This window comes from Oncorhynchus gorbuscha, linkage group LG11 (genome assembly GCF_021184085.1).
Source record: "Oncorhynchus gorbuscha isolate QuinsamMale2020 ecotype Even-year linkage group LG11, OgorEven_v1.0, whole genome shotgun sequence".
Classification (NCBI taxonomy): domain Eukaryota; kingdom Metazoa; phylum Chordata; class Actinopteri; order Salmoniformes; family Salmonidae; genus Oncorhynchus; species Oncorhynchus gorbuscha.
In genome coordinates this window covers 24980271-25006954 of record NC_060183.1, presented here as the reverse complement: position 1 = coordinate 25006954, position 26684 = coordinate 24980271, and the positions used below count along the sequence as shown (strand labels likewise).

General features: G+C 42.6%; 1 protein-coding gene across 6 annotated transcripts in view; it reads right to left on the bottom strand.

Moving 5' to 3' along the window:
* LOC124048371 (ankyrin repeat and fibronectin type-III domain-containing protein 1) overlaps nucleotides 1-26684 on the bottom strand; it is a 287118-nt gene that overhangs the window by 39839 nt on the left and 220595 nt on the right. For all 6 annotated transcript variants that reach the window (XM_046369086.1, XM_046369087.1, XM_046369082.1 and 3 more), the window contains one exon: nucleotides 7262-7384. In XM_046369086.1, coding sequence (XP_046225042.1) covers nucleotides 7262-7384 — 123 coding nt within the window. The remainder of the gene's footprint in view (nucleotides 1-7261; nucleotides 7385-26684) is intronic.

Genomic DNA, 26684 nt, shown 5'->3' with positions numbered 1-26684 from the left:
GAACCCGTGGAAGGAGATCTAAGCGAGTCATTACTGTGTTCTCTAACTCCCTAATTTGTCCCTCACGTTTGAACTGACAGCTTTGAGGAGTAGAAGAAAGAAAAAGAGAGGAATATTAAAACAAATTCGAACCAAATGAGTGGGCCAGCGCTCCATCCAAAACCACTTTACACTTGGGCCCCTCGGGCATCGCCCTGATTTTTTCCACCAAGAGACTTTGACTTGAGCTTCCTTCTCTTCTATTCCCCTTTGTGCACAATTCAGAGGAATTAGTGTTTGGCATTTGCCTCCTCTTAACTAAATGCTAACCATCACAATGTGTGTGTGTGTCCACTTACGTAATGTATCTGTATGGAGAAATTGTGTTTGTGTGCGGGTCTGTGTGTACATGTGTGTGTGCGCATGCGTCTAAAGAGAGAGGGAGCGAGAAAGAGTTCGCAGGGGGAACAAAAATGTACCTGTGTTCCCATACTAACATACTGTATACTACATACTTAATGAGTATATACTACACACTATAAGTTCATTTTAGTATACTGTAAACAAACTATCTTTCCAGTTGAGCGCACTAGCGCGTAGCCTGTCTACCGGAAGCTAATGTTGTTGCTATGCAACCTCTTTGCTAGCTTGTTAGCGTAACGAGACACCTCACAATTCCGGGTGTGTTCGTAAATTCAAATCTGGAGTGCCAAGAGTGCGCAAATCCAGAGCGTTGTCAGATGTATGGACATTCAGGATATTCAGAGGAGCGTACACTAGACGCTCTGGCCGAGGAGTAGGGTTGGACCGAGTGTTCTGACCTCACAACTGCAGTCAAGCACCCAAGTGGCTGTAACTGTGCTGCTGGCAGCGATTTAATTACGCGTTTTTTTTCGCTGACACAGGCCATATTCAACGGGTGTTGCGCATTCGTAAATCCTTCAGTTATTCGGTGCTCTGGTACACTCTGAAATCGGAGTAAAGAGACTTAAATATGTCCATTGAGAACCCACAACGACTACACCACTTAGCTAAGAATGACGTGAATAATCAAATTAATAAACGTTGGGAAGTTAGTTAGATAGCATTTCATTAATATACTGCCTGGCAAGTTCGATGTATTAGTAGCCAACTAACATTAGGACTGTAACTAGCTAACATACTGGTAAATACTGTAATGCTATGCGGTTGGTAAGAATAGTGTGGCTAACAAATTGTGAGCCAACATAACTTGTAATGTAACTTATTTTAAAAGTAATGACTTTATTACATTGCTTAACATTTGTCATAATAAGTTAAAGAAATGAATTTGTATTCCTCTTTCGGGCTGCATATTTTCAGCCTTTTTCTTCAAATTTGCACATGTTCTGAAACCAAGCCCATTTTCTGAAGAATTGCATTATGGGCCCTAAAAGCACGTAAATAGTGTCCACTGCTTGTATCCTTTAGTACAACATCCTGGAACTTTTGGCATACTAACTATATCCATACTATGACCAATAAGCATACTACATACTCAATTTAGATCACAAATAGTACGGTTATTGTGGTTAATATGAGTATTCAAACACAGCTTGCGTGAGTGTGTGTATGTAAATATATTGGTTGGATAAAAGGGGGTCTGTTTCACTTCTGACATCCAAGTAAAGACTTCATGTGAGTGAGCTGTCAACAGGGAGGCATCCCAGAAGACAGAGCGGCACCGAGCAGAGAAGAAGCCTGGAGAAGAAAGCCTTTGAAATCAGTCAGACCCTAACGCATGGCACACATCCCACCCCATGTCCTAATACACCGTTTGAGTTGGTGCCACACTCTTTAATTGTTTCAGAACAAAGCTATACAAAAAAAAAAAAACATGATTTATTGGGTGCTGTTTTATCATTACACACACCACGCCTCCTTAGTGGAGCACATCACTCCAGAGCTGTCCAACCTCCACTGGCTCCCCATATGCTCACGCATTCACTGTCAAATCCTGGTTCACACCTACCAAGCTATCCACAACTCTGGACCCAAGTACCGGTCTGACCTCATTCTACCCTGCTGCCCCACACGCACCCTTCGCTCCTCCAGGTCCGGCTCCCTTCAGGAGCCCTGCAGCAGACTGAAAAGTATGGGTGACAGGGCTTTCAGAACACACTTTCAGTCACTGTCAGGGCTGCAGAGTCTCTGGCCTCGTTTAAAGCACAGCTAAAAACTGGGACTGTTCCGAAAAGCTTTCAAGGGCCTATGTTCATTCGGTTCTCCTGTCCACCGGATCTGACGACATCTGTATAAAGCTTTGATTGATTGTCTGCTTAGAATGTTCTGTGTTTTGGATTGTTTACATTATTATTATTTTTTAAATTAAAATACATTTGTAGTCAAAGCTCTATACATATTAAATGTATTATTATTATTATTATTACTTTGAATCAATGATTCGGTTTTATGCATCAACTAAGGACCATTCTATCAACAGGGCCCGGGAGAGAGCAGTGATATTCACCGACTGAGATCAAAAGGTCCTCACAACGGATCCCACCAGATCCCAGTATTTACATTGTCACCATTACAATTCTGTTGTTTTATCACCTCTGCCTCTTAGAGTCTGAGTATGTGAAACACTTTTCAGTCCACTGAACTCGTTCAGAATTAACGTGCAATGAGATTTGGCTTCACATAAGAATGTCATGGACATTTCAAAATTCTAATGTTTAAGTACTTCTGTATAGACTTTCCTCTCTGGGCATATTGCAGAGAAATGTTCTGGGAAATAGCGATACTGGATCGGATTCTGGGCTCCAGCTCCTATTGTATTCAGGGATTTGGCACTGCACTGGAACAGCCTCTCTCCCCCTGAGAGGATATGGAAATAACCCCTTATTAACCAGGCTATACTGGAGCAAGACCAGTGTCCCTTTATAGCCTCAAGTATAAAGTACCAGACATACGGTATGACTCATGAGGCTGTCTGATCTCTGATGTGTCCGTTTCATCCAATGGAAATGGGACAAAGATGCATGTCTGATAGTGTCTTGAAATATAGAAGTGGACGTTCATTATCCATTGTTCACTTACAATATGACAAATATTTTATATTCTGGGTTAAGATGCACATCTGATAATTATTTTAAATAGAGACAGTATACTGGAACATAATTTAAGTCCAATGCAATGTTCCCTTACCTATATTATTAGAAGAAAAAAACTCTCCCTATTTGGAACCTAAAAGTGTTCTTCAGCTGTCCCCATAGAATAACTCTTTGAAGAACCCTTTTTGGTTCCAGGTAGAACCCTTTTTGGATCCATGTAGAACCCTTCCACACAAGGCTCTACATGGAACCCAAAACAGTTCTACCTCGAATCAAAAAGGGTTCTACCTGGAACAAATCTTCAGTATTCTGGGTCAAGATGGACCTGTGGAGGCCTGATACTGAGGAAAGAGATTGAAAATGCCCTTAGATAACTGTTGAACCACCAAACCCCAACACCCCCATCTTGAAATCCGTTCCCCTCCCATCCTCTGGCAACCCGTTTCATTTTGAATCTGCCGCAGGGATGTCAGGGCCGCCCTCAAGCATGATTAATGATGATGGTTTCCTGATAAAACACTTCAATATGTTGTTTCATATCGCCAGCCATAACCATAACCCTTTTCTCCCTCTGCCTCCCCCTTCTCCCTTCTCCCTCCCTCGTCTACGAGTCCCCCTAGAGCTCATTTACTGTGATTACCAATAACAATAACACAACCATTATCTTTTATTATGGCGTTCTCCCAGGACCCAGCCAGCACGCCGACACTTTGATACAGTTACAAAACAGCTCCTATTTCAACCTTTTGCTTGTTTTCTTGGCTCAGGACGTAGTAAATGCGGCGTTTCTGTTTCCGTCCGAGACGTAAGTACAAATAAATGGCAACAGTCCTGTAAATAGATGATTAAGCTTTGAAATTGCCTGAAACAGTTTTATGGTGAGGCACTGGTAAAAGCTTGCATATAGATACCAAGCCTGCTGTTAGATGTAAGCGTCGTCTTACGTTACAGTGTGAGGGCCAAACTTGAGGAGGTTTGTTCTGTGATCAAAAGAATACTTCAGCCTCTAGAGAACTAAACCTTATGTAGCCTAGTCATTAATTCAATTTCATGTTCAGTCTACTACAATGGCAGTGGTCAAAACATGATGAGTAGTACTTTATCCTGTGATTAGAGATTATTTGAAAAAATGTCTAAACTTTACAATCCAGAAAGTACCAGACATGTTAAAGGCCCAATTCAGTCCTTTTTATCTCAATATAAAATCATTTCCTGGTAACAATGAAGTAGCTAACTGTGATAGTTTTCAATTATAATGGTCAACAAGAAACACAAATAGATTCTTAGCAAGGACTGTCTGGGTGTGGTCTGAGTGGGGAACGGAACAATTATGTTATTGGCAGAGAGGTTTAGAACTCTTTCTTATTGGTCTATTAACTAATTTACTGCTTGGTGATGTCACCAGGCATGCCAAAACTCCATCCCAACAAAACAGACTGACATTTCAGGCAGTCTTTTCAAACAGCTATTTCACTAAAGGGGTATTATCATCATTTTCACAATTTTACAGTATTATTCCAAACCCAAAGTGTGACAATATATATAAAACACAGAAAAATGTAGTTTTTGACTCCACTGGGCCTTTAACAATTGCAAAAATGCAAGTGCTTAAAGGAAGTTTTCAATAGATGATACTACAGCACACATGTTTCCGCTGAGGAAGACTGTGCATTCCAGAGTGGCTACGTTTTATTCCTACGGAGCCGGACTGACCCCGTTTCACCTACAGTAGCATGGCTCATCTGTAACCTTGAACGTCTCCTCTCGGGGTCTCGCGTTTATGATGTCACAAAGGCCAGTCGTTCTGGGTTTATAGCAGTCGCTCTCCCGGAGAAAGTTCTAATCCAGCTGTAGGCTAGTCAACCCCCTCCTCGTAAATGAGTGTGTCCAATCTACCCACTGTGTTTCATTAAGAACAGACCACATCAATCCAGGTCCCTGCGTACCACGCGCTACTTCAGGGAACACGGCACAGTTGAAGGACCTCACAGCACACCAGTGCTCACAAACTTAACACCAGCCCTGTAGTCGCAGACCACACATCCAGACCTCTAGTCGTAGACCACACGTGAGACCTCATGAGACCTCACAGCAGACCGCACCGTAGACCTCACAGAACCTCACCCCTGTCACTCATCAACCAGACACTCGTCCGGTACATACAGTCCAACTCTGATACGTCGAGCACAACAATGCGACATTTGGGAAAACAGGATATTTGAGGTTTTTTTTGGACCAGATGAATTGGAGTGTTAAAGGAAGTGCCTGATCCTGTCAGATCCTGGTTGTAGTGGTGAATTCAATGGTGAAATAGGGGGAAGTAAGTGGGGCCAAGAGTGCATAGCAGAAGATCTGAGGAGAGGATAGATGGATGGACAGACAGACGTATAGATGGGCAGATGAACAAGAAGACAGGAGGTGGAAGCCAAAGGAGAGTGGGGAGGATTCCAATGGGGTGGGACAGGAAGAGAAAGCAGCCTCGTGAAAGGAAGGGTTTCAAACTCTTTTCATCGTCTGCCTGAAGACCAGAGCTTTACAACAGCAAGATGAAGCGGCGCCACTGGAGCAGACTGGCCTGGCGCTTCTCAACGAATCCCAGACGCAGAGGCAGAAAAGGACCCCACCCTTACAACCACCCACCCCAGCCAAACCCACCCAAACTACTCCCAACACAGCTCTATATCCCTCTGTGTCACCCCAGTGACTCCAATCATTCCCACTGAGATCTGAGGAATCCCGCAATGGATCCCAAAGCTGCCACCAGTTTGCATTTCACCATTCAAATTCTCTGCTGTTTTATCACCTACCTCTCGCAGTCTGCGCATGTGACTCGTCGCAATAGTATTGATGGAACTAAGGCAGGTTAGATCGATACTCCAATAAGTTCCTTCCATAATCTCCTTTCTTTCATGCCCACTGATCTGAGGACTTGATTTTTGAGAACACCATAGTAGACACCTACAGTTTCTTTACCTTTGGGTCAGTCCACCAATTAAGTACCTTTAGGCTAGTGCAACTTAGTATAAAAAAAACAAGAATAACAACAACATTTTAACATTCTGTCATAAAGAGCACATGTTCAACTTAATACATTTGTGGGGGTCCTCATGATGACGTGGCAAGTGACACTTTGCTTCTTGTAGTGAAATATCTTGAAAACCTTACTGCTGACATGCAAAACATTAACGGACTGTATCAACGGTGGACTAATTAGAAAAAGACCAAAGATAGTTTTTCAGTGGAGTTTTTCAGAGGAGTTTCCCTTTAAGTGCCAAATAAAGTACCAGAGTTGAATGTAACAGGGTTGAAGATTTCTTCTTAAATCAGTCATAAATCCCCTTGCGGCAGGGGGAATGAAAGCTTGTTGTGTGCAACAGGGAGGGGCAATTGAATGCAAGCTTCACTGAGAAATTGAAATTCTCAAAACATTTCTAAACTGTCTATCTATGGGTAACAGGGTTGACGTTTTATGCTCGACCCGCTCAGTTTCCCACCACAAAACACCAGAAAATGTACAGAAAGAGTAGAATTAGCTCACCTGACTTTACAACTATGACTTGACGAGTGGATGTTCAATGTTTCCTTTCAATAAAAACAGTCATTGTTTTTTTTTGCCCTATTAAAATGAAAGTTCAGGTCACGTAACAAGAGTTGACCTTGAAATGAGGGACAGACGTAAAGGAATCACTCATTACATGAAAGCAATAATCTTCAGAAATGAGTTTGTCAAAGCAACAAAATAACTAGGGACTTACAATGATGGTGAGAACCTGGAGAAATGTTGGGGTGAAGTGGGTCAAAATCTTCCAAGAAGGCACGTCTTAGCAAGTCTTTATGTTAAACATCAGACGTATTTCATTGTACGTGGTCTATATTAAAATGGCACTTCATTTCATATAACAGGCTTTTAAAATGCAATATTGGTGCACAAGTTCTACTTAAAATGTCAAAGGGATGCAAAAGGTACTCTTTTCGCGGAATGACCCTATTAAAGGTAATGGAGTCACGGAGGCAAGGACAAAGGTGAAAATAAGTATTCCAACACAAGCCATGTTTGGTGTGCAGCAAGGTTGGGTCAGTTCCAATTAAATCAAGTCAATTCAGGAAGTAAACTGAAATTCCACATTTTTCTCAAAGAGATTGGTATACAGTAACAAATGATTCCAACACAAGCCACGTTCGGTGTATCGTAACACTATGACCCTTACCAGTCCAGACTGAGAGAGCGCCTCCTGTAGGACGGAGGTCTATCCAGTGTAGTCTTCTCAGGTTTGGTCTGCCGCTCTTTCAGGGACAGCCGGTGAGTGAATTTGGATATGCTCGACTCTGGCCTGGATGAGGGAACACAAATACACACAGACTCAGTACTTAGTCCAAAAAAGTAATCAACAGTTGAAGCATACATCTCTAATATTATAATTTTTCCCTTGAAGGACTATCGCTTTCTGAGTAAGCAGTGATCACTCACTGTTGGGAAAAAGATACAGTGAGGTCTTCATCTCTCTATATTAGGTTGGCAATGTCCCAGCTCCCCCTATCTGTCCAAATTAAAAACGGAACATTTTCATATTTCCTGTTATTCATCACAGGCTGATTTGATGAGATTCAGCTCTGGTAATATTGCTGTGGTAACAGCATGGGGATCAGTCATTGCTTTAAAAGCAATTTGGCATCAAAGAGTTGCACTCACAAGAGCCCCGTTTATACTTGGTTCTAACATTCTTCCTTTGTCATGATCTTGTCCATATTCTGATTGTGCCAACATTTTTTAGACAGGTGTAGACGATTAAAAGATGCAAAGTGAACTGATTTTGATCAGATCTTTTAAGTGTAAACCAGCCAGATCGCTCAAGATTGATTCACAAATTGGACATCTGTCCATGTATCGACCCCAACCGAGGGGTGGCAGGTAGCTTAGTGGTTAGAGTGTTGGACTAGTAACTGGAAGGTTGGAACATCGAATTCCTGAGCTGACAAGGTACAAATCTGTTATTCTACCCCTGAACAAGGCAGTTAACCCACTGTTCCCAGGCTGTCATTGAAAATAAGAATTTGTTCTTAACTGACTTGCCTAGTTAAATAAAGATAAAATATCCTGAAGATGTTGCAAAATGCCTTCAAATTGGACACTAGGGGCAACAGTGAGCACTACCATCAAGTAGGCTAGGGTGTTGTGGACGGGGGTGGCGGATGGATCTAATCCCATCACGATTAAAAACAAGTGTCACCCACCGGGATTGAATGCACAACCTTTGGATCCACCTAGCAAACCAAAAATTGGTTGTGTGAATCTTCCCAGAGCATTCATTAGGTCGAGGCAAATGTTTTCACAACACAAAAACTGTCCAGTCGTGGGGGTAATTATGGACCGTTTGTATAAAACATTCTCCTGATGTTGCGAGACCTTTCCTAGAACACCTTTCATCTGTTCTTTAAATGTTCCCCAGAATGTTTCATCAGGTTGTGGTGAGAACAACGTGAGGACATCGAGAAAGATACCGTGTGTTTCATAAAACACAAAAACTGTCGAGTCGTGGTGGTAATTATGGAACGTTTGTATAAAATGTTGGGGCCTCACAGGTACTATGTTTAAACTAATATAAAGTAATACGCTGTTAATATATTTTCAATTCATTATTTCACACATTGTACCTGTGGGCTGCCCCTCATAAGAGGAGGAAGAAGACAAAAAGAAGAAGACATTACAAAAGGTACATAACTACAGTATTGATCATTTTGATCACATTATAAAGTTGAAGAGATAATAAATTCAATATATATACAAACGTTTCGAACCCAACCTCGCATCCCATTCCTCCAACCTCACCCAGCCAACATGTCTTCATCCAACCCCCAATAGCCAGAAGGGGGAGCCATGGGAAGCATTGAACTACAGAAATTCCGTCGTGGCAACATATTCACTTTGACAATAGATATTCTGCCAGTTAAAGCTGCAATATGAAACTTTTTGGGCGACCCGACCAAATTCACAGAGAAATGTTAGTTATAGATTTGTCATTCTCATTGAAAGCAAGTCTAAGAAGCAGTAGATACGTTCTATGGATGCTATTTCTATGCTTCGCATTCTTAAGTTTTCTTTGTGCGTCTTTTACTTTCGGTTTTGTACACCAGCTTTAAACAGTTGAAAATATCCTATTTTTGGTTATGGAAAACATATTTCACAGCGGTTTAGATGGTACAATGACTCTGAACACCCGTCAAACTCAACTCTGGACCTCGAAGCCAGTTTCCCTGCATTTTTTCATTGTTGATCTAATCAGGGACTGATTTAGACCTGGTGGGTGCAATTAATAATTAGGTAGAACAGGAAACCAGCAGGTTCCGCACCTCGTAGGGTATAGTGCATATTGCACCTTTCAAGCAACTGGGATGTTATTCCATCGACTGAGGTCGGATTGAAAGGATCTGAGCGTTATGCTTCTGGCAGAGATATGACCATTCTAGTCTATTAAAAGCTTTTTCTGCATCGAGAGAGATAATACAACCGGTTGATTAAGCATTTAAGATATTTAATAGTCGACAGAGGTTATACGAGGAGAAGTGTTTTTTTTTGGTCCGTGTGGACCAATTTGGGTATGTCTCGAGACGGGATGACAACATTTTGGAAAACAGTTTCACATGCAATATCTGTGCTTGTAAAGGATAGGGGGAGTTAGTGAGAAGACTGGATGGCATCCTTACCTTTTTTTAATAAGTGCAACATTTGTGCTATATTCACATCTCTCCCAAATGATACTTTGTGAACGGCCGTGTTAATCATTTCGAGCAATAGTGGAACTAATTGATTCAACATTTTTCAAATAGACTTTAGGAGGAATCCCATCCAGGTGATATGTGCCTTTATTCATGCTATCCAATGCCCTTTTGAGTTCATTGAGGGGGATTTGGGCACCCAGTGAGGTGGCTTCCTCTGTTGAGAGAAGATGAGATCTTAACTATTTTAGAAAGGACTTCTTAGTCTGGCTTGGTGTGGATTTACAATCAGATGTGTACAGTTGTTTATAGAACTGGGAGAATCTTTTATTGATTTATTTGGGTTCGGATAATAATTCCCCCCCGTTTCAGATTCAATAGTCGCTATATCGGCTAAATTGATCACTACTGTGTAGCTTGTCGGCCAGTAAACGATTGGGACGATTACCATGGAAGTAACGATTGAGTCTAACTCGATGGATGGCAAATTCGGATCTCTGTCTTCTCAATAAATGAAGTTCTGTCTTGACTTTGGACAGAGTAATTGGTGCCATTATTTGTTACTTTTAGTTGACATGAGTAAGAGTCCCTACTCATTAATATTATCAAGTGGTGGCCTTGCGGTTAGAGCATTGCACCGGTGACCACACGGAACCTCAACACGGGGTGCCCACATAAGTGCACCTTCAGTCCCCTCCTGTACACCCTGTTTTCACACAACTGCATGGCCTCGCACAGTCCTAACTCCATCATCAAGTTCGCTGACGACACGGCAGTAGTAGGCCGGATTACCAACAATGACGAGATGGGGCCTACAGAGCAGAGGTATGCACTCTGACGGCGTTGTGCCAGGTAAAACAACCTCTCCCTCAACGTCAGCAAAACAAAGGAGCTGATTGAGGATTTCAGGAGGAACCGGGCAAAATGTCTGCAGCCTTGAAGGTCCCCAAGAAGACAGTGGCCTCCATCATTCTTAAATGGAAGAAGTTTGGATGCCATGAGTGTGCAAAGCTGTCATCAAGGCAAAGGGTGGCTACTTTTTGGTTACTACATGATTCCATGTGTTATTTCATAGTTTTGATGTCTTCACTATTATTCTACAATGTAGAAAATAGCAAAAATAAAGAAAAACCCTTGAATGAGTAGGTGTATAAACTTTTGACTGGTACTATATATATATATATATATATATATATATATATATATATATATACTGTATATATATTGCAGACACTTATACAGAGCGACTTACAGGAGCAATTAGGTTTAAGTGCCTTGCTCAAGCACACAGACAGATTTTTCAGCTAGTCGACTCAGGGATTCAAACCAGCGACCTTTTTCGGTTACTGGCCCAACACTCTTAACAACTAGGCTACCTGCCGATGGGGTTAGTACTGAACACTAACCCCATCGGCACGATCTCCCCGCTCATTTCCCACTTCCATCCCTTTCCCATTCACTATTTCCTGAACTCCATCCCAAACAACCAACAAGTATATTTTCCAGTATGAATCATTTGAGAGGGTGTGGCAATATCGTCAGACGGCAGCCTAATTGATGGGAGATTAGGCCGGACAGGGGTTCAGCACATAGTTAGCGCATTGGGCCAGTAACCGGAAGGTTGCAAGTTGAATCTCCAAGTCGACAAGGCAGACCGGGGGTTTTCTCAGGGAAAGTTGGGAAACGCAAAATACACATTTCCAATTCACTCATGTGTATTAATATACATATGTACATGTGTGAAAGAGCACCCACCAAATTATTATTATTAGTACACTTAGACTAGTGCCACTGCTTGTGCCCGCCAAGTGCCAAGTACTATGGGGGACTCCAAAACATCATTTACATGCTCCATATTCATAAAACAAAATGGTACTTTAATAATAATTGTAGCCCTTCAATAAACGATCAATATAAAGGCCAACATTGACCCATTGAAGAGATGTCTACATGGTCGTTTAATGAGAGGGAAAGGCCCAACTTATTCAGTCATCGATAAATAATTTTTAATTAATTTTAATTAATTTAATTAATTAATTAATTTGCCATTTAGCAGACGCTTTTATCCAATGACAGCCAATGATCTGGTTAGAGGTAATAGGGCGGCCAATGATCCGGTTAGAGGTAATAGGGCGGCCAATGATCTGGTTAGAGGTAATAGGGCGGCCAATGATCTGGTTAGAGGTAATAGGGCGGCCAATGATCTGGTTAGAGGTAATAGGATGGCCAATGATCAGGTTTGAGGTAATAGGACGGCCAATGATCTGGTTAGAGGTAATAGGACGGCCAATGATCTGGTTAGAGGTAATAGGGCGGCCAATGATCTGGTTAGAGGTAATAGGACGGCCAATGATCTGATTAGAGGTAATAGGGCGGCCAATAATCTGGTTAGAGGTAATAGGACGGCCAATGATCTGGTTAGAGATAATAGGATGGCCAATGATCTGGTTTGAGGTAATAGGATGGCCAATGATCTGGTTAGAGGTAATAGGACGGCCAATGATCTGGTTAGAGGTAATAAGACGGCCACCCTTTGCTTTTGATTGTTTGTCGGCACAGTGTTTGTCCTTTAGGAAACTCCTGTTGTAGGGAGTTGAGAATAAGTGTGTGTTTTTGTGTGTGCCTGCATGTGGTGGTGGTAGGGTTATCAACAGAGGAACACGTTGCCAGAGGGGACTATCTGGTTCCTGCAGTCCCTCCTCCTGCCACCATGCAAACTTTACTTTCTACCCCTCCTACAGCTGTTCCTCATGACATCACCCAGAACGTGGGCATCCTGTGATGATGTAATCCCCTTGGAGGGACCTTCGAACCCAGCCTTACTCTCTGTGTGTGTGTGTGTGTGTGTGTGTGTGTGTGTGTGTGTGTGTGTGTGTGTGTGTGTGTGTGTGTGTGTGTGTGTGTGTGTGTGTGTGTGTGTGTGTGTGTGTGTGTGTGTGTGTGTGTGTGTGTGTGTGTGTGAGAGAGAGAGAGAGTTTGCAGAGAGATGACCTAGATTTAGTCTACCTGTTCTCCACTTAATCAAACTGACGTTGGGAATTTGTCCCTGTGATGTTACTGGTTCTGTACTGTATTCCCCCTGACACAAACTAAGGCTCATTGGTTCGTTTTCCCCTGTACCAGGGCTTCAAGGACAGTCCCTTTAGTGCCTACATTTTGTCGATAACAATCAGATATGGCAGAGTACAATATATCAGTATGGCTTACACACACATTCACAGAGAATACACGCGCGTACACACACACACACACACACACACACACACACACACACACACACACACACACACACACACACACACACACACACACACACACACACACACACACACACACACACACACACACACACACACACACACATTCACAAAGAACACACACGCGTACACACGCACACACACACACACACACACACACACACACACACACACACACACACACACACACACACACACACACACACACACACACACACACACACACACACACACACACACACACACACACACACACACACACACACACAAAGGCTCTTTTCTCTCCCGTAGTACAAGAGTGCCTTTGTTGAGATAGACTCAATGGCTTGTGTAGGGATACGCACAAACCGTTCACCTCTCTCTCACAAACTTAATTCATTTCAGTCAAACACACCGACATCGTTGTCATGGAGCACACTCCCAGTTGCTGCGAAAAACAAATGTCACTTTCCCTCTCTGTTCTTCTGTTACCATGGCAGCAATAAAGTGTTCTGATTCTTTCCCGAAGCGTCCGTGTTCACGACTGTAGGCGCTCTGCTAAAGCACTGATTGTTCAGCTCTTCTATACTCCTTTCACAAAGCCTATCATTATCAGTGCAGTTTCACTTCGCTTAGAGCCGTAGGTAAGAGCCTGTTACTGGAGACCGATTGTAATTGGATAGTCAGGGTTTAAGCAACTAGCTTCCACTCAAAACTAAACGTTGAATTAACTGAGTTCCCACTGGGCAAGAACTGGATGAATCAACGTTGTTTCCACATCATTTCTCAATGTGTTGTGACGTAGAATCTATGTGGAAAATGCATTGGATTTGCAAAAAGGCATTCAAAAAATAAACACAAAATGATTGTTTGAGGGTCAAATTACAACCACAGAATTATGTCATCAATGTAACCAATTTTCAACATAGACACACCTTATATAAAATATGTTGAATTTATACCTTTGAAACAACGTCAGATCTTCAACGTTATATCCACCATCAGACAGCAACCTCCCAGAGAGCTGATCATTCTACTGCTATCCATTTGGTCTCCCATCCAGAGTTATCACTAACTACTACCAACTTACTATCGTGAGAATGATTATTGAGCGATCTATTAATAACTAAATAGATTCACTGTTGCTATCGAAGTCATTCCAAAGGGTGGGTTTAACAGAGCAAAAAAATGTAAACATTCTATGAGTCATATATCATCAATTATACTGTTCAGGCCTATATAGCATTTGTGAAGTCATCAACAGCTATTGTTTCAATTCAAACCAGGGTTCAACTAAAAATAGACCATACAAATAGGCCCAGGGTTTCAAGCTTTAGGTTTATGTCAAATTTAATCTTCAAGTTCAGCAAAACTCGGCGACTGGGCAAATAGTGAAATGACCAGTTCAAGATTTTCTGAGCTCTCATTTTTGGTTTGACAGAAAAGATTTGTTGACACAATCATTTTTTTTTTTACTCAGCAAAAAAAGAAACAGCCCTTTTTCAGGACCCTGTCTTTCAAAGATGATTCGTACTATTTAGCAGTCTGGCTACTTAGCGGTCTTATGGCTTGGGGGTAGAAGCTGTCTCAGAGGGGCCTGCAGAGTGGTGCAGTGGCCTAAGGCACTACATTGCAGTGCTATCTGTGCCACTAGAGAACCTGATTTGAGTCCAGGCTCTGTCGCAGCCGGCCGAGACCAGGAGGCCCATGGGGCGGTGACAGATGGCCCAGTGTCGTCCGGGTTAGGGGAGGGTTTGGCCGGCCAGGATGTCCTTGTCCCATCGCGTTCTTCGACTCTTGTGGCGGGCTGGGTGCCTGCACAATGACACGGTCGCCATGTGTACGGTGAATCCTCCGACACATTGGTGCGGCTGGTTTCTGGGTTAAGTGGGCATTGTTGTCAAAAAGCAGTGCGGCTTGGCTGGGTCGTGTTTTGGAGGACGCACGGCTCTCAACCTTTGCCTCTCCTGAGTCCGTACGGGAGTTGCAGTGATGGGACAAAACTGTAACTACCAATTGAATAACACGAAATTGGGGAGAAAAAGGGGTATATAAAAAAATAAAAATAAGCTGTCTCGGAGCCTGTTGGTCCGAGAGCTGATACTCCGGTACCATTTTCCAGATGGTAACAGGCTTGTGCGTCTGGACTCTTTGGCAATTTTTCGGGCCTTCCTTGGACACGACCTGATATAAAGGTCCTGGATGGCAGGGAGTTCAGCCCCAGTGATGTACAAGGCACTAAAGTAATGCTGTAAAGAATGTGGAAAAGCAATTCACTTTTTGTCCTGAATAAAAAGTGTTATGTTTGGGACAAATCCAATACAACACATTACTGAGTACCACTCTCCATATTTTCAAGCATAGTGATGGCTGCATAATGTTATGGGTATGCTTGTAATCATTTTTCAAGTTTTTCATGATAAAAAAGAAACGGAATGGAGCTAAGCACAGGCAAAATCCTAGAGGAAAACTTTGTTCAGTCTGCTTTCCACCAGAAACTGGGAGATGAATTCACCTTTCAGCAGGACAACAACCTAAAACAAGGTCAAATCTACACTGGAATTGCTTACCAAGAACACAGTGACTGTTCCTTAGTAGCCACATTACAGTTTTAATTGTAATCTGCTTGAAAATCTATAGCACGACTTGAAAATGGTTGTCTAGAAATGATCAACAACTAATTTCACAGAGCTTTGAAGAACGTTTTAAAGAAAAATGGGCAAATGTTGCACACTCCAGGTGTGCAAAGCTCTTAGAGACTTACCCTGAAAGATTCACAGCTGTAATCACTGCCATACGTGATTCTAACATGTATTGACTCAGCGGGTTGAATACTAATCTAATCATAATATATTAGTGTTTTGCAAATGTTATTTTTCTTTCACTTTGACATTAGAGTGCTTTGTGTAGATCGTTGTCAAAAAATGACAATTCCGTCCATTTTAATCCCCCTTTTTAACGAAACCAAATCTGGAAAAAGTAGAGAATACTTTCTGAAGGTACTGTATATGGTTGAACGTGCAATGATAACCCATTTAGAAGTTCTTCCATTGGAATTTGTCGAATTCCCAATGTGCTATCACTATGCGTAAAACCAGTGGTGGAAAAAGTACTGAAAAGTCATACTTGAGTAAAAGTGAAGATACCTTAACAGAAAATGACTCAAGTAAAAGTGAAAGTTACCCAGTAAAATACTACTTGAGTAAAAGTCTAAATGTATCTGATTTAAATGTACTTAAGTACAGTGGTAGAAAAGCACTCAATCGTCATACTTGAGTAAAAGTACAAAGTAAAGGTAAATGCTTTACATCAAATTCCTTATATTAAGCAAACCAGACGGCACAATTTTCGTATTATTTTTAATTACGGACAGACAGGGGCACACTCCAAACTGAATAAAAATATTTATCTTAAACTAGGTACTTGTGTTTCATGAGTCCGCCAGATCAGAGGCAGTAGGGATGACAACGTGTTATATTGATAGGTGCCCTAATTCTGTCCTGGTTGAGCATTCTAAATGTAATGGGTACTTTTAAGTGTCATGTAAAATGTACGGAGTAAAACATACATTATCTTCTTTAGGAATGGAGTGGAGTAAAAGTAAAAATTGTCAAAAATATAAATACTAAAGTAAAGTACAGATTAGTAGTACTTGTCACGCCCTGACCTTAGAGATCCTTTTTATGTCTCTATTTTGGTTTGGGTTTTTGGTTGGGACATGAGTTGGGGTGGGCATTCTATGTTTTTGTGTTCTATGTTTTCTATTACTGTGTGTTTGGCCGGGTGTGGTTCTCAATCAGAGGCAGCTGTCTATCGTTGTCTCTGATTGAGAACCATACTTAGGCAGCCTTTTCCCACCTGTGTCTTGTGGGTTGTTATTTTCTGTTTAGTGTTTTCTGCACCGTACAGGACTGTTTCGGTGTTTGTTTATTCACGTTGTTGTTTTGTGTTTTAGTGTTCAGTCAAATTAAAATCATGAACACGTACCACGCTGCGCTTTGGTCCACACCTTCTTCATGCAACGATGACCGTTACAGTACTTCAAAGTACTTTTTACTTAAGTACTTCACACCACTGCTAAAAAAACAGCTAAAAACACAAACAAACTTTTGAGTGAGTGAATAAAGATTGAAATTTCATTGATCAAACAAAAATGACCAACGTCATGACGTGCGGTGCCCAGTGGGTTGCTAGTGTTTTCATTTAGCTTGGTAGTAGCGGTATGAAGGTCACACAGCACCAGTTGAACACCAGCATTACTCCTCAGTGTACTAGAAACACATGTGTATTGTGTGTTGTCATCAGGAATGTGCACAGACCTTTCAGGGGGCAGGTGCTCAAAATGAAAACACATTTTTTGACTTTCATAATTAATATCACAAAATTCATAACGTACCAAATGCCTCTGCAGCATAGGCCTATTTATTTCTGCAACAACACACTCACTCATCTTCACAAATGAGCAAGCAAGTCACAGCGCCTCCTAAACACATGATTTGTCATCGAGGAAAGAGGGTGGGCTATCAGCTTATCATTGATGTTGATGATTAATGTAAATCTGCTCATTAGCCCGACTTATCTTCAATGCTCGTATCAAATAATTACTTCAAAATATAATATTTATAATCTTCTTACTCACTATATATGGCTGGCTGACTAGAGGCTTGTATAGATACAGGTACAGTATGTTATCGTAATGTACTGTTAAATCAACGTTTCTTTGGAAATTTACGGTAACATACTGCACTTTCTTCTACAGTAACTTTCAGGTAACTGGCTGCCAGTAAGTTACCGTAAAAACAACAGGATTATATATATTGTTTTACAGTGTAGAGTGTAGAAAACCTGTGCTGTTCCTGCCCTGACACACATGTGCAACCCGACTGAAGATGGGATTGAGTTGGGTCGGAAGGATCGTCGATGCAGTCTGAGTGTATCAGCCAACCAGACTGTATATTGACAATGATGTGGGCGAAATCAAGTGTTATCAAGTATCAATCAAATGTTATGTTGCTGTGGCAGTACTGTCGATATTTAAACTAGGTAGCTAGTTACACACACTTGACCGGTGTGTGTCTCTACAATCTCTACAAGGCAGACTGGGAAACAGGCCTATCTCATTGACAATCTCTACAAGGCAGACTGGGAAACAGGCCTATCTCATTGACAATCTCTACAAGGCAGACTGGGAAACAGGCCTATCTCATTGACAATCTCTACAAGGCAGACTGGGAAACAGGCCTATCTCATTGACAATCTCTACAAGGCAGACTGGGAAACAGGCCTATCTCATTGACATAAGTATTCACACCTCTGAGTCAATGCATGTAAGAATCACCATTGGCAGTGATTTTTGTGTTTTGTACAGGCTTCCTTCTTTTCACTCTGTCAATTAGGTTCATATTTTGGATTAACTACAATGTTGTTGATCCATCCTCAGTTTTCTCCCGTCACACCCATTAAACTCTGTTACTGATTTAGTTGGTTGTTGATCATAGCTTGACGGCCATTTTCAAGGCTTGCCATAGATTTCCAAGCCAATTTAAGTCAAAGCTGTAACGAGGCCACTCGGGAACATTCAATGTCGTCTTGGTAAGCAACTCCAGTGTACATTTGGCCTTGTGTTTTAAGTTACTGTCCTTCTGCAAGGGGAATTACGCTCCCGGTGTCTGTTGGACAGTAGACTGAACCAGGATTTCCTCCAGGATTTTATTATGCGACATTATGTGACTTGTTGAGCACATTTGTACTCCCAAACGTATTTAGGCTTGCCGTAACAAATGGGTTGAATACTTGACATGTCAACTTTTGAAAATTTTGAATTCATTAAATCTAACAACACAATTCCACTTTGAGATTATGGGGTATTGTTTATTTGTATTTGTTAGGGATCCCCATTAGCTGCTGCCAAGGCAGATACTCTTCCTGGGGTCCAAACACATTAAGGCACTTACATTACACATAAAACTAAAGATACAACAGTACATATATCATATAACATTTTTACACCACTACATAGCTACAATACAAAAAGTCATATAGCACCATACAACAACATTACACTGTACGTGTGTGTAGAGTGTGCGTACTAGCGTGTGTGTGCGTATACATGTGTCTGTACCTGTGTGTGTGCCTCTTCACAGTCGCCGATGTTCAATAAGGTGTATTTGTTTCTGTGGTTCTTTTCTGATTCTACTGCATTCAATCGTTACCTGAAGTGGAACAGAGTTACATGTCGTCATAGCTCTATGTAGTACTGTGCGCCTGTTCTGGACTTAGGGATTTTGAAGAAACCTCTGGTGGCATGCACTGTATCTTAGTCTCCAGTGTCTATGCTGCAATAGTCTATGTGCTGGGGGGGGGGGGGGGGGCTAGGGTCAGTATGTTATATCTTGGTGTAATTCTCCTGTCTTATATGGTGTCCTGTGTGAATTGAAGTATTCTCCCTCTAATTATCTCTCTCTCCCTCTCTCCCTCCCCTCCTGGAGGACCTGAGCCCTAGGACCATGCCTCAGGAATACCTGGCTTGACGACTCCTGGCTGTCCCCAGTCCACCTGGTTGTGCTGCTACTCCAGCTTCAACTGTTCTGCATGCGGCTAAGGAACCCTGACCTGTTCACCAGACGTGCTACCTTGTCCTGGACCTTGCTGTTTTCAACTCTCTGAATGTTCGGTTATGAAAATCCAACTGACATTTACTCCTGACATTTGACCCGGCTGGTTATCTATGAACATTTGAACATCTTGAAGAACAATTTAGCCTTAAATGGCGATGTACTCTTATAATCTCCACCCGGCAGAGCCAAAAGAGGACTGGCCACCCCTCAGAGCCTGGTTCCTCTCTAGGTTTTTTTCCGAGGTTCCTGCCTTTCTAGGGAGTTTTCCCTAGCCACCTTGTTTCTACATCTGCATTGCTTGCTGTTTGGGGTTTTAGGCTGGGTTTCTGTATAGCACTTTGTGACATCTGCTGATGTAAAAATGGTGTATAAATAAATTTGATTGATATACAGGAAGTTTACATAGCCAAAACCATTTAAAACTCAGTTTTTCACAATTCCTGACATTTAATCATAGTAAAGATTCTCTGTCTTAGGTCAGTTAGGATCACCACTTTATTTTAAGAATGTGAAATGTCAGAATAATAGTAGAGAGAAGGATTTATTTCAGCTTTTAGTTCTTTCATCACATTTCCAGTGGGTCAGAAGTTTACAAGTTTACATACACTCAATTATTCCACAAGCTTCCCACAATCAGTTGGGTGAATTTTGGCACATTCCTCCTGACAGAGCTGGTGTAACTGAGTCAGGTATGTAGCCCTCTTGTTCGCACACGCTTTTTCAGTTCTGCCCACAAATTTTCTATGGGATTGAGGTCAGGGCTTTGTGATGGTCACTCCAATGCCTTGACTTTGTTGTCCTTAAGTCATTTTGCCACAACTTTGGAAGTATGCTTTGGGTCATTGTCCATTTGGAAGACCCATTTGCAACCAAGCTTCAACTTCCTGACTGATGTCTTAAGATGTTGCTTCAATATATCCATATAATTCTCGTTCCTCATGTTGCCATCTATTTTGTGAAGTGCACCAGTCCCTCCTGTAGCAAAGCACCCCCACAACATGATGCTGCCACCCCCGTGCTTCACTGTTGGGATGGTGTTCTTCAGCCTTGCAAGCGTCCCCCTTTTTCCTCCAAACACAACGATGGTCACTATGGCCAAACACTTCTATTTTTTTTCATCAGACCAGAGGACATTTCTCCAATAAGTACGATCTTTGTCCCTATGTGCAGTTGCAAACCGTAGTCTGGCTTTTTTACGGCGGTTTTGGAGCAGTGGCTTCTTCCTTGCTGAGTGGCCTTTCAGGTTATGTCGATATAAGACTCATTTTACTGTGGATATAGATAATTCTGTACCTGTTTCCTCCAGCATCTTCACAAGGTCCTTTGCTGTTGTTCTAGGATTGATTTGCACTTTTCGCACCAAAGCACGTTCATCTCTAGGAGACAGAATGCGTCTCCTTCCTGAGCGGTATGACGGCTGCGTGGTCCAATGTTGTTTATACTTGCATTCAATTGTTTGTACAGATGAACGTGGTACCTTCAGGTGTTTGGAATTTGTTCCCAAGGATGAACCAGACTTGTGGAGGTCTTGGCTGATTTATTTTTTATTTTCCAATGATGTCAAGCAAAGAGGCACTGAGTTTGAAGGTAGGCCTTGAAATACATCCACAGCTACACCTCTAATTGACTCAAGTGATGTCTATCAGAAGCTTCTAAAGCCATGACATAATTTCCTGGAATTTTCCAAGCTGTTTAAAGGCACAGACAAGTTAGTGTATGTAAACTTCTGACCCACTGGATTTGTGACACAGCAAACTATAAGTGAAATAATCTGTCTGTTAACAATTGTTGGAAAAATGACTTGTGTCATGCACAAAGTAAGATGTCCTAACCGACTTGCCTTAACTATAGTTTGTTAACAAGAAATTTGTGGAGTGGTTGAAAAAGGAGTTTTAATGACTCCAATCTAAGTGCATGTAAACTTCCGACTTCAATTGTACATGTGTGTACGAGCTGTGTGCAAGTAGTTTAAACAGACAGCTCTGTGCATTCAGCTTGTCAACGTGTCCTACAAAATTAGTAGTGATAAAGTCAATCTCTCCTACACTTTGAGCCATGAGAGATTGACATCCATATTACTAACGCTAGCTCTCCGTGTACATTTACATTCTGTTCTGAGCCAACTGTCCCTTTCCTTTGTGTAGTCTAGTGACAAAAAAAAAATCATTTAATCCATTTTAAATTCAGGCTGTAGCAAAATGTGTAAAAATGCAAAGGGTGTGAATACTATCTGAAGGCTCTGTATTATTGCTTAAGAAGCTGCTGCTTTGTTTCATCTCAATCTCAGCCAACTGAGCTTTGGCACATCGCACACACACACACACACACACACACACACACACACACACGCGCACGCGCACGCGCGCACACACGCACACACGCACACACACACACACACACACACACACACACACACACACACACACACACACACACACACACACACACACACACACACACACACACACACACACACACACACACACACACACACACACACACACACACACACACACACACACACACACATACATATTTATTATTGTTATCATGGCATGGCAATCCCCTCTCTTGTTCGATCCAGGAACATACTCTAAAGTGTTTCATTAGCCAAACAAAAAGGCTTTCAATGCCCCAATCATAAAGACCAGGGCCAAGCTATGAACATATCTAATTAAACCTTCCTCAAAGAAAGGCTTGTTTTCCATGGGGACATCCCAAATGGCACTCTATTCCCTATGTGGTGCACTGCTCTTGACCAGGGCCCAAATAGCTCTGGTCAAAAGAAGTGCACTATGTAGGGAATATGGTGCCATTTGGGAAGCACCCATCTCTAACTGCTTCCAAACCGACGTCTGGAATCTCTAGATGTACATTGGTTTCTTAACATGGCAGACGATGCCTCTTTTATTTCACTTTGACGCGGCCTAGAATAGGCCAATAAAATCTATTGATATTTTCGAGATAACAAGCAGTAGAATATTTCTCCAATAATTCAATAATTGAATGACCGAGCCCTGGCATGGAAAGTGTGTATTGGAGTGACGTGTCATTGGTAGGGGAGTAAGTTGTCACAGCTTAAGGTGACCGCGATGCCCATTATGTCTACATGACACCTTACAATACATGGGTATAAATCAATTAGTATTTCAATTACATATTTCAAGGCCGTAACATTAGAACTTTCTAAAAAAGTATCTTTTAACAAAAATGTATTTAGATATTTAAAAACTGTAAATGTTTATCTTTAGCTCACAATGTCATTTAAAAGTATCCTTTAAAGCGGCAATCAGTAACTTTTTGGGTGACTTGACCAAATTCACATAGAAATGTGAGTTCTAGATCTGTCATTCTCATTGAAAGCAAGTATAGTTTTGTTTATTTGCACAAATAGAAAGACAGTTTGTAACAGTCAAAAACAACAACAACAGTACATTTACATTTACATTTAAGTCATTTAGCAGACGCTCTTATCCAGAGCGACTTACAAATTGGTGCATTCACCTTATGACATCCAGTGGAACAGTCACTTTACAATAGTGCATCTAAATCTTAAAGGGGGGAGAGGGAATACTTATCCTATCCTAGGTATTCCTTAAAGAGGTGGGGTTTCAGGTGTCTCCGGAAGGTGGTGATTGACTCCGCTGTCCTGGCGTCGTGAGGGAGTTTGTTCCACCATTGGGGGGCCAGAGCAGCGAACAGTTTTGACTGGGCTGAGCGGGAGCTGTACTTCCTCAGTGGTAGGGAGGCGAGCAGGCCAGAGGTGGATGAACGCAGTGCCCTTGTTTGGGTGTAGGGCCTGATCAGAGCCTGGAGGTACTGAGGTGCCGTTCCCCTCACAGCTCCATAGGCAAGCACCATGGTCTTGTAGCGGATGCGAGCTTCAACTGGAAGCCAGTGGAGAGAACGGAGGAGCGGGGTGATGTGAGAGAACTTGGGAAGGTTGAACACCAGACGGGCTGCGGCGTTCTGGATGAGTTGAAGGGTTTAATGGCACAGGCAGGGAGCCCAGCCAACAGCGAGTTGCAGTAATCCAGACGGGAGATGACAAGTGCCTGGATTAGGACCTGCGCAGCTTCCTGTGTGAGGCAGGGTCGTACTCTGCGGATGTTGTAGAGCATGAACCTACAGGAACGGGCCACCGCCTTGATGTTGGTTGAGAACGACAGGGTGTTGTCCAGGATCACGCCAAGGTTCTTAGCGCTCTGGGAGGAGGACACAATGGAGTTGTCAACCGTGATGGCGAGATCATGGAACGGGCAGTCCTTCCCCGGGAGGAAGAGCAGCTCCGTCTTGCCGAGGTTCAGCTTGAGGTGGTGATCCGTCATCCACACTGATATGTCTGCCAGACATGCAGAGATGCGATTCGCCACCTGGTCATCAGAAGGGGGAAAGGAGAAGATTAGTTGTGTGTCGTCTGCATAGCAATGATAGGAGAGACCATGTGAGGTTATGACAGAGCCAAGTGACTTGGTGTATAGCGAGAATAGGAGAGGGCCTAGAACAGAGCCCTGGGGGACACCAGTGGTAAGAGCGCGTGGTGAGGAGACAGATTCTTGCCACGCCACCTGGTAGGAGCGACCTGTCAGGTAGGACGCAATCCAAGCGTGGGCCGCGCCGGAGATGCCCAACTCGGAGAGGGTGGAGAGGAGGATCTGATGGTTCACAGTATCGAAGGCAGCCGATAGATCTAGAAGGATGAGAGCAGAGGATAGAGAGTTAGCTTTAGCAGTGCGGAGCGCCTCCGTGATACAGAGGAGAGCAGTCTCAGTTGAATGACTAGTCTTGAAACCTGACTGATTTGGATCAAGAAGGTCATTCAGAGAGAGATAGCGGGAGAGCTGGCCAAGGACGGCACGTTCAAGAGTTTTGGAGAGAAAAGAAAGAAGGGATACTGGTCTGTAATTGTTGACATCGGAGGGATCGAGTGTAGGTTTTTTCAGAAGGGGTGCAACTCTCGCTCTCTTGAAGACGGAAGGGACGTAGCCAGCGGTCAGTGATGAGTTGATGAGCGAGGTGAGGTAAGGGAGAAGGTCTCCGGAAATGGTCTGGAGAAGAGGGGAGGGGATAGGGTCAAGCGGGCAGGTTGTTGGGCGGCCGGCCGTCATAAGACGCGAGATTTCATCTGGAGAGAGAGGGGAGAAAGAGGTCAGAGCACAGGGTAGGGCAGTGTGAGCAGAACCAGCGGTGTCGTTTGACTTAGCAAACGAGGATCGGATGTCGTCGACCTTCTTTTCAAAATGGTTGACGAAGTCGTCTGCAGAGAGGGAGGAGGGGGGGAGGTGGAGGAGGATTCAGGAGGGAGGAGAAGGTGGCAAAGAGCTTCCTAGGGTTAGAGGCAGATGCTTGGAATTTAGCGTGGTAGAAAGTGGCTTTAGCAGCAGAGACAGAGGGAGGAAAATGTAGAGAGGAGGGAGTGAAAGGATGCCAGGTCCGCAGGGAGGCGAGTTTTCCTCCATTTCCGCTCGGCTGCCCGGAGCCCTGTTCTGTGAGCTCGCAGTGAGTCATCGAGCCACGGAGCGGGAGGGGAGGACCGAGCCGGCCTGGAGGATAGGGGACATAGAGAGTCAAAGGATGCAGAGAGGGAGGAGAGGAGGGTTGAGGAGGCAGAATCAGGAGATAGGTTGGAGAAGGTTTGAGCGGAGGGAAGAGATGATAGGATGGAAGAGGAGAGAGTAGCGGGGGAGAGAGAGCGAAGGTTGGGACGGCGCGATACCATCCGAGTAGGGTGCAGAAGGGGAAAAAAGCCCAAAAGGGCTTGTCGAGTAATCCCCCCGTAATGGTCATAAATCCCGCAGATTCAGCAGTGTGGACAAACAAATTATAAACTAAAAACTACATGCAAAAGAGATAAAGGAGTTGAAAATTGAAAATGGACAAAAAGTCAAGCTACTGGGGGGGTGTAGAACTGTGATGGACAGTAGGAGCCTTTCTTTTTTAACAACGGCAGGTATAGCTTGGCAAAGTCAGGTGGGAATGGCTTCCACATCATAGGACCTCTGTAGGTAAATCAGAATTGAGAACCGGTTGTTCCTGAATATGGGTGACGTAGCTGTTGTTTCTGTTTCTTGTTGAGTAGTTATGGAATCCACACGTGGCTGTAAAATAATGTTTGAAAAAGTGATTTAAAGTGCCGTAAACAAATTTGAGCAACTTGAAAATAATGACTTTGATAAATATTTAGGAGTCCAATTTCTTTGTTTAAAGTGGCACTGAATGGTTCCTAAAACCGGCAGATGATATTGCTATTACAAAGCGTTTCTGCAGGTTAGTAGTAGTACAGGAAATGATGAATGGGAAGATCATTGCGTAATAAGAGACTGAGAACGGTGCTTCTGTTTAGGAGATATCTAATCGGCCATTGTCTTCAGGTGTGCTTTCCATGACAATTCATCATCAATCAGAACGACAAGAAAGCGGGTTGTACAGGCACGATCAACAGGAATATCATCAATATGGACCCCTATATCATCTGCATTGTATTTTCATTTTCTTTGGACCAAATAATAAACACAAGGTTTTTTAGATTCATTGATAGTGCCCCATAGTGCTCTCATTTTGTTCTTATGCTTTGAGAGTTCACTGTCCTGGTAGACTGTTTGGGTTGTTAATGATCATTTGTTTCTATATGTTTTGAATCTTATATGGTTGAATGGAATAGGGTTTGTAAGATGAACTTTTTGTAGAATTTGTTCTTAAAAAGAAAGGGATTGAATAATACCATTGGCCAGCCAGGGTTTTCTTATTTTAAATGGAAAGACTGTGTGCTGAGGATCATCAGCCTCTAACTCTCATTCCAATAAACTTCCTGTATCAGATTCTTAAAATGATTGATTGATGCCATCAACCTGTCTCCTTACTGACGTCGATGACATTAGGGATATGGGAAAATTATCAGAAATATCCATGCAAAGGAGAGCAGAAAATAATTCCGGAGAAAAAACAATGTGTAAATGAGTTTTTTTGTTTCGGTGTGAAAATCACAGGATAAAAACAATGTGAATACATGGTATTCACAAAGACTTTAGTAAGATCATGAATGACAGAGTTTACGATTGTAATAT